The 9,136-nt window shown below is 33.8% G+C and overlaps 2 protein-coding genes across 4 annotated transcripts; both read right to left on the bottom strand.

Moving 5' to 3' along the window:
- Nucleotides 1-210: 210 nt before the first annotated feature.
- On the bottom strand, nt 211-4,822 carry LOC126869240 (peritrophin-1-like). 3 transcript variants are annotated; one of them, XM_050625510.1, is made up of 2 exons: nt 4,682-4,751; nt 211-710 (listed from the first exon to the last, which is right to left on the bottom strand). In XM_050625510.1, the coding sequence occupies exons 1-2, from the start codon at nt 4,686-4,688 to the stop codon at nt 367-369; spliced, it is 351 nt and encodes a 116-aa protein (XP_050481467.1). In that variant the 5' UTR covers nt 4,689-4,751; the 3' UTR covers nt 211-366. The 3 variants fall into 3 exon arrangements, with proteins under 3 accessions (XP_050481467.1, XP_050481466.1, XP_050481465.1); XM_050625509.1 differs by lacking the exon at nt 4,682-4,751 and adding an exon at nt 883-972; XM_050625508.1 differs by lacking the exon at nt 211-710 and adding an exon at nt 4,023-4,509 and having other exon boundaries at nt 4,682-4,822.
- Nucleotides 4,823-7,291: 2,469 nt separating this feature from the next.
- On the bottom strand, nt 7,292-8,064 carry LOC126869241 (peritrophin-1-like). The gene is made up of 2 exons (XM_050625511.1): nt 7,969-8,064; nt 7,292-7,796 (listed from the first exon to the last, which is right to left on the bottom strand). Exons 1-2 carry the CDS (start codon nt 7,973-7,975, stop codon nt 7,465-7,467), a joined length of 339 nt encoding a protein of 112 aa, XP_050481468.1. The 5' UTR covers nt 7,976-8,064; the 3' UTR covers nt 7,292-7,464.
- Between the last annotated feature and the right edge of the window lie 1,072 nt (nt 8,065-9,136).

Here is a 9,136-nt window from a genome sequence, read left to right as displayed (position 1 = left end):
AAATGTTCTTATCGTTACTTAGACGTTCCAGTTGAAGAAACAGTCGCAGCGTTTGCTATATGAGTCTTTTCTACACCGTACAGAACTTGTATATATATATATATATCATCAGTTCATTTTCGGTTCTATTGACACATTTACAATTAGGTAATAACCAATGTAATCGAATTGCTATATGTAATCGTCTCATTAAATTTATACAAACGACAATTATTGTATTTGTTAATTTTTATGCTTTTTTATTGCCTATAATTTCTACATTAGCAATCTACATTATATTCTTTACATTATTGTGTTTTAAAATTTTCATATTCAACATGCTGTACTGTTCGAAGAAATTATGGTTGCATATTATTCAGATTGGTGTCACTGGATTGATACTGTTGGTAACCGGGTGCTATCTTCCGGGATACCGGTTGTTGGTGGTTTGGTTGCGGGACTATGTGTTGAATGTGGTGGTCTCGAAGGGCGGTGTTTGCAGCTTGCATTTTTCTTTGGCCAATCGCATACTCTTAATTCTGGGTTAAATTCAAGTCCTTCGTTGCATTGCATTAACACCGGTGTCTCTCTAATGCAGGAGTAATAGGTTGAGCAGTCGTCTGGATTTGGAAACAGAGCAACATCTTCTTCTTCCTCATTGGGACATTCAGGTGGTGGAGTAGCGGAAACGAACGCCACCAAAAGTGTGGCAAGTGTAACCACAAATATTGCTAAAATAATTATGGAACACTTCTAATTAGTATCGTATGCAGTAACTTATTACATTAAGATTAGGTGAAAAATATCGGCGAGGAATAGATATTTGGTAACAAGTCCAAATTTACTCTTTGTCCAATCAATCTTAACGCGAACTAAATTAGAATAAAACCAAAACTATCTTGCCTTTCATTTTTTCTTTGCAGAGTTCTGTGTTCTAGTATCTTCCACACTGTTGTCGTTGTGACGATCAGGCCTGTCTTTCGATTTATATATCCGTCAGTTATACATTTTTTATGAAAGACTATGAAAAAACAAGTATATAATTGATTCTTAATCTTAACGTGTCGTGATAACACTATAGTCAAAAATTGGAGCGTAACATGCAGCTATTAGTTGTCAATGTCGTTTCTAATCATATCGTTCTCTGTTTAGAGAAATATCTAGATAATATTTACACTTCTAATTGAGGTAATATGTAATTGTAAGGTAACATTAATGTATTAGTTTGTATACCGAAGCGCAAAATGCTGTACGTATTAAATTTTTACCTTTTACAGTTCAATGTTCAAAGTTGTTGATCGCCGTTACGCTTTTCTTAATCTAAAGATACAAAAATTTTCAACACTTGGAGCAGCAAACGTCAAATATGTTGTAAATAGATTATACATTTTTAAATACATCTTGTGATATCGTCTTTTTAATTGAATATCTTGTAATATTATATATGCATATTTTATTGCATTTTCTAAACACTGTAATTATGTAATAATGAAATAAAGGACTGATATATTACTTGTTAAAATAACAATAATCTGCATAAATTACCACGATACTAAATATCAAAGGCGTACATGTAAAATTATTTACACACAGGCGTTTATCAGTCTATATTGGTCTGGCTGTTGCATTCATTTCATATCTATAATTAGAGAGACCAATTATAATTAATGACAAATTAAATACATACCGAAGTACCTAAATAAAACGATGTAAATTAAATAAAAACAGTTAATCCGTTAAAACATATGCGATTATATACACGTTCTCCAGCATTTAATGTGCTGCGTCCAATTTAATAATGTCATATATACACTGTAGTTACAATAAAAATATTATTAACAAATTTATATATAATAAGTAGTAAAAATAAATAGTATTTTGTTATGTACATCGCATAATTGAAACGTAGATAATGACTATTCTCTAGTTTATACATAAAGATATGTATATATATATGACGTATGATGAGAAATACAGGAGTTCGTGTCAAGCCATGCGTACCGTTGTTGAGCACAAAATAGACCCATCTGACAACGACTAGCAAACAGTTGTAAAGGACAATAAACTCGTCCCATGCAACGAAATAGATTCAAGTTTTCGTGTTGTGTAGTCAAATTTATATTCACATCAATTAGCGAGTAGATGCGCTACACGTTTTTACATATCAAGATTCAACTTCTGTGTAGATACATACATACATATAAAAACTTTATGATATTTACGTGGTTTTCAAAAAAAGAGGGGATGACATTTATAAGGCACTATGTTTCTAGACATTAGAACAACGAGAAACCTTTCGGTACAGAAATGTCGTTTGGAGCTTACTTTTTATGTTGCAGATAATTTAATTTCATTTCCGGCGAAAGTATCTTCATGCGATACTATAGTTTAAGAGGATACTTAAGTGGTTTATTCACTAATAAAAGAAATCTCTACTTAGGAAATCATCGAAGGATTATTCACATTATTCAAATTTAATTATGTGATTGGTGGCTACATGTTAATCTAATTGTGTACACTGTATTAGAAGTAGCATTGAAAAAGTATTGGAAAAGTATGAGGTGTGGAAAGAAGATTCGTGGAAAGAATTAATAAAAATGATTTGTTTGAAACTTCGTCAAAATCTGTACTCTCACTGTTCGAGATTTTGGGTGATACTCAGTTTATGACACGGACAACGCTTCTGCTTTTTTTGGAAAGTTGGAGGTTCTCGCCTCGCAAGTTGCAATGTTTGCAAAATCGACATTGTCAAGTGGCTGTTTTTTTTTATTATTATTTAATTTGTACTTCACAATTTGTCCAGCTGGACATTTGGTAAATTTTTCTAACTTAATTGCTAAATAACGTGTGGATGGCTACTCCCAGTGGGATACCATTTTCGAGTAGAGACTAAGTGACACCCTAAGTGCTCATCGGGTCCGCTCTAAAGTGAACCCGTGTCCTAAACCTCAACATCCGATGACAACGGAACACTAAACCAGGACGTTACGCTACGCACCCTCGAGCATGTACGTACAAAATGCACTACATTAGAGACACCGACGACAGTTCGATTGTTACAGAATTGGATAGAATAGATTCCCGCTTCACAGGAAACATTAACAAAAACAGATCTCCTAGACGGACAGTTAGAATGTAAGCTCGGCAGCCATCAAGCACGAGACTCATCACGTACTGGCTTAAATTTAACACCGTTACGTATAGTTCATATTCTTTCATGTATACTAAACAGTTCAAATAAACTACTAAATACAAGCTTAATAGACATCTTTAATCTACATCCACCTTAGGCATTCATAGTGTTCAAGGGTCGCGACATCAACCAACCAGTTGCAACCTGACTGATCGCCACCTAGTTGGTAATTCGCAACAGTCACCTTCACAGTGCTAACCGCCAGCACTTAATCAAGTATCCTCTCCATTGCGCAAAACAGTGCTGCGGTTCCTCGTTTCAAGTGGACTTTAGCATCCGCATTGCTTCCTATTTGTATCTTTTTTAATGCCTAAAATACTGTCCTTGTATGGTATTTTTAACGTTGGGGAATAGTAAACTGTTGCACGGAGCGGGATCCGGAAGGTAGGGCGAGTAATCAAGGATTGTAATATTAAAACGTGCAAGAAACTGGCAAACAGCGAGCGATGTGTGGCGGTGGTGCGTTGTCATGATGAAGAGCATTTATAACATCGGCTAATAACAAGCCCGTACTAAAATTGTCACTGCGTACGAGGTCCAGAAACTGGTCCATAAGAAGGTCCGCGAGTCGTATAGTTATGAAATTTGAACTGATTGACGATTATTGATGATAGCTACGGCTATAACTTACATGTTCTTATCGTTACTTAGACGTTCCAATCGAAGAAATAGTCACAGCGTTGGCTATATGAGTCTTTTTGCTATACCGTATAGAAATTGCATATCAACATAATCAGTCCATTTTCGGTTCTATTGACATTTTTATAATTACGTAATAAGTAATGTAATCAAATTGCTATATGTAATTGTCACATTAAATTTAATCAAATTAGAATTAATGAAATATTGGTTAATTAGTATGCTTTTTTATTGCCTGTAATTGCCACATTATCAATCTACATTATATTGTTTACATTATTGTGTTTAAAAATTTTCATATTTAACATGCTGTACTATTCGAAGAAATTATGATTGCATATTTTTCAGGTCGGTGTCATTCTGGACATGTACTGTTACTTCCTCTGGTGCCACTTCAGGGGAAGCAGTAACAGTTGCTGCTGATGGTGCGGGACTATCTGCCGGACTTGATGGCTTTGAAACGAGACGTTTACAGCGGACAGTTTGCTTAGGCCAATCACATACTCTTAATTTCGGGTTAAATTCAAGTCCTTCGTTGCATTGCATCAACAATGGTTCACCTCTATCGCAGAGATAAAAGGTTGAGCAGTCGTCTGGATTCGGAAGGAAGATATCGTGTTGTCCGCTTCCACATTCAGGTGGTGGAACAGTTGAAGCAAACGCCACCAAAAGAGCGGTAAGTGCAACCACAAATATTGCTAAAATAATTATGAAACACTTTTAATTAGTATCGTATGCAGTAACTTATTACATTAAGATTAGGTCAAGAATATCGACGAGGAAAAGATATTTGGTAACGAATCCAAATTTACTCCTTGTCCAATCAATCTTAACGTGAACTAAATTGAACTAAAACCAAAACTATCTTACCTTTCATTTTTTCTTTGAAGAGTTCTGTGTTCTAGTATCTTCCACACTGTTGTCGATGTGACGATCAGGCCTGCCTTTCTCCTTATATATCCGTCAGTTATACATTTTTTATGATAGACTATCAAAAAGCAAGTATATAATTGGTTATTAATATTAACGTGTCGTGATAACACTACAATCAAAAATTGAAAATTGTAGCAGCGGCCGTAACATACAGTCATTAGTTGTCAATGTAGTTTCTAATCATACGGTTCTCTTGTCAGAAAAAGACCGATATTTACACTTCTAATTGAGCTAATATGTAATTCTAATGTAACATTAATGTATTAGTTCGTATGTCGAAGCGCAAAATGCTTTACGTATTAAATTTTTACTTTTTACATTTTAATGTTCAAAGTCGTCGACCGGCGTTACACGTTTCTTAATCTAAAGATACGAGTATAATATAACCAAGGAATTGTCCTTCATTAAAAGTAATTTTTAACACTTGGAGAAACAAATGTCAAGTGTATCGAATAAAATATCAATAGATATTTCGTTTTTAAAGGAATGTTAATTAATAAAGTTGATAATGTTTCTGAGAAAAATAAAGATATCAAGATATTAGTTTGCACTAAAATTTTATTAAATTTTCGCTTAAAGCAGAGAATCTTTTGCGTAATCATTTTTACATAATTACTTCTATTGCATTTAATTGTTCAAAATTGGAAGGTATCATATGTTACTATCTTAGAATTAGATAAAATTATACGTTTATGCACACAATAAGCTATTTATTATAAATGATAAATGAAACATAAAAGTACAACAAAATAAAGAAAAGATGTAACAGGATTTACGAATGAGAAGTAGCAAAACTTATCAAACGATTTTTTCGTTCGACATTTGTGGCATAAATTGTGGTTGCTGACAGGGAATAGAAAAAGTCTATAAATTAGACTAGCTTGGGTATCAAATCAAATCGACGTTAGTGAATATGTTCATATTCTTGTTTTCGTCTATGCACTCGTTTTGGGGAACATAAGTTTGGAACATGTGAGTTTAGAGTTAATTTGACATACGCTACGAATTTTCAAATTCGATTTTTTCGAAAATGGGACAACAGGCGAAAGACATTTAATGAAAGATCCCTTTTCTGTTATTTTCTTCCTGAGATCTGATATATGTTCATTCCTTCGTCTTATAATTTGCTCATATATAGTTTGTTAACATAAAGATAATGATAAGATGCGCTACACGTTTTGACATATTAAGATTCAACTTTTTTGTAGATACATACCTACTTATAAGAACTTCATGATATTTACATGGTGTTCAAAAAAAGAGGGGATGATATTTATAAGGCACTATGTTTCTAGACATTACAACTTTGGGTACAGAAATGTCGTTCGAAGTTTACTTTTTAAGTTGCAAATAATTTCATTTTATTGCCAGCGAGAGTATCTGTATACGATACTCTAGTTCAAGAGGATGCTCAAGTGGTTTATTCGTTAATAAAAGAAATCTCTGCTGAAGGAATAATCGAGGGATTATTCACACTACCCAAGTTTAATCAGGTGATTGGAGGTTACATGTTAATCTAATTGTGCAAACTACATTAGAAGTAGTATCGAAAAGGTATTGGAAATGTACGAGGTGTGGAAAGAAAGTTCGTGGAAACTAATAAAAATGATTTGTTGGAAACTTCGACAACATCTATATTGTCAGCTCCAAAGTATTAGCCTTTGGCATTTAATGGAGTGTCCTCTCCATTACGTAAAACAGTGTTGCGGTTCCCCGTTTCAAGTGGGCTTTAGCATCCACGTTTCTTCCTATTTGTATCGTTTTTAATCCCCAAAATACTAACCTAACCCCTGTATGGTATTCTTAACTTTGGGGAATAGTAAACTGTTGCATGGCGCGGGATCCGGAAGGTAGGGCGGGTAATCAAGGATTGTAACATTAAAACGTGCAAGAACTGGCAAACAACGAGCGATGTGTGACAGCGGTGCGTTGTCATGATGGAGAACATTTATGACATCGGCTAATAACAAGGACGTACTAAAATTGTCACTGCGTACGAGGTCCAGAAACTGATCCAAAAGAAGATCCGCGAGTCGTATAGCTAAGAAATTTGAACTGACTGACGATTACTGACGATAGATACGGCTATAACTCACATGTTCTTATCGTTACTTAGACGTTTCAATGGAAGAAATAGTCGCAGCGTTGGCTATATGAGTCTTTTCTACAGCGTATAGAACTTGTATATACAGGGTGGTTGGTAACTGCTGGTACAAGCGGAAAGGGGGTGAATCTACGCGAAAAAAGAAGTCGAAAATATAGAATAAAAATTTTTCGTTTGAGGCTTTGTTTTCGAGAAAATAGACTTTGAATTTTCGCTCGGTACGTTATAACGGATCTCACTGTAGATCGTTGTCTCGATGGAAAAAATTAAAAAAAAAGAAAAGAAATTAAAAACAAATTTTTACCAACCATCTTGTATATATATATATATCATCAGTTCATTTTCGGTTCTACTGACACATTTACAATTACGTAATAAGCAATGCAATCGAATTGCCAAATGTAATTGTCACATTAAATTTATACAAAAGACAATTAAAGAAGTATTTGTTAATTTTTATGCTTTTTTATTGTCTATAATTGCCTCATTATCAATCTACATTATATTGTTTACATTTCTGTGTATTAATATATTCATATTCAACATGCTATTCTGTTCGAACAAATTATGGTTGCATATTATTCCGGTCGGTGTCACTCTGGATCTATACTGTTATTTATGCTGGCATGCGGCCGATATCAACATGTTTTGTTGATTTGGATGTGGAGGCTTGTGATTGATGTGGTGGATGTGGTGGTCGTACAGGCCGACGTTTACAAGTTACATTTTTCTTTGGCCAGTCGCATATTCTTAATACCGGGTTATATTCAAGTCCTTGGTGGCATTGCATCAACAACGGTTGGTCTCTAATGCAGGTATAATAGCTTGTGCAGTCGTCTGGATTCGGAAACAGAGCAACATCTTCTTCGCTTTCATCGGGACATTCAGGTGGTGGAGTAGCGGAAACGAACGCCACCAAAAGAGCGGTAAGTGCAACCACAAATATTGCTAAAATAATTATGAAACACTTTTAATTAGTATCGTATGCAGTAACTTATTACATTAAGATTAGGTCAAGAATATCGACGAGGAAAAGATATTTGGTAACGAATCCAAATTTACTCCTTGTCCAATCAATCTTAACGTGAACTAAATTAAACTAAAACCAAAACTATCTTACCCTTCATTTTTTCTTTGAAGAGTTCTGTGTTCTAGTATCTTCCACACTGTTGTCGATGTGACCATCAGGCCTGCCTTTCTCCTTATATATCCGTCAGTTATACATTTTTTATGATAGACTATCAAAAAGCAAGTATATAATTGGTTATTAATATTAACGTGTCGTGATAACACTACAATCAAAAATTGGAAATTGTAGGAGCGGCCGTAACATACAGTCATTAGTTGTCAATGTAGTTTCTAATCATACGGTTCTCTTGTCAGAGAAAGATCAACATAATATTTACACTTCTAATTGAGCTAATATGTAATTCTAATGTAACATTATTGTATTAGTTTGTATACCGAAGCGCAAAATGCTTTATGTATTAAATTTTTACTTTTTACATTTTAATGTTCAAAGTCGTCGACCGGCGTTACACTTTTCTGAATCTAAAGATACTATTATGATACAACGAAGGAATCGTTCTTCATTGAAAGTAGTTCTCGACACTTGGAGAAACAAACGTCAAATATATCGAAGAAAACACCAATAAATATTCCGTTTTTGAAGGTATGTTAAATAAAAATCTCAAGATATTACTTTGAGCTAATATTTTATCAAATTTTTGCCTAAAGCAGAGAATCTTTTTCGTAATCATTTTTACATAATTATTTCTATTGCCTTTAATTGTCCAAAATTGGAAGGTATCTTTTATTGCTATCTTAGAATTAGATAAAATTATATGTTTATGCATACAATAAGCTATTTATTATAAATGATAAATGAAACATAAAGGTACAACAAAATAAAGAAAAGATGTAACAGGATTTACGAATGAGAAGTAGCAAAACTTATCAAACGATTTTTTCGTTCGACATTTGTGGCATAAATTGTGGTTGCTGACAGGGAATAGAAAAAGTCTATAAATTAGACTAGCTTGGGTATCAAATCAAATCAACGTTAGTGAATATGTTCATATTCTTGTTTTCGTCTATACACTCGTTTTGGGGAACATAAGTTTGGAACATGTGAGTTTAGGGTTAATTTGACATACGCTACGAATTTTCAAATTCGATTTTTTCGAAAATGGAACAACAGGCGAAAGAAATTTAATGAAAGATCGCTTTTCTTTTATTTTCTTCCTGGAATCGGATATATGTTTACTCCTTCGTCTTATAATTTGCTT

Source organism: Bombus huntii, chromosome 9, assembly GCF_024542735.1.
Source record: "Bombus huntii isolate Logan2020A chromosome 9, iyBomHunt1.1, whole genome shotgun sequence".
Lineage (NCBI taxonomy): Eukaryota > Metazoa > Arthropoda > Insecta > Hymenoptera > Apidae > Bombus > Bombus huntii.
The sequence above is the reverse complement of the archived record's forward strand: the minus strand, read 5'-3'. Positions and strand labels throughout refer to the sequence as shown.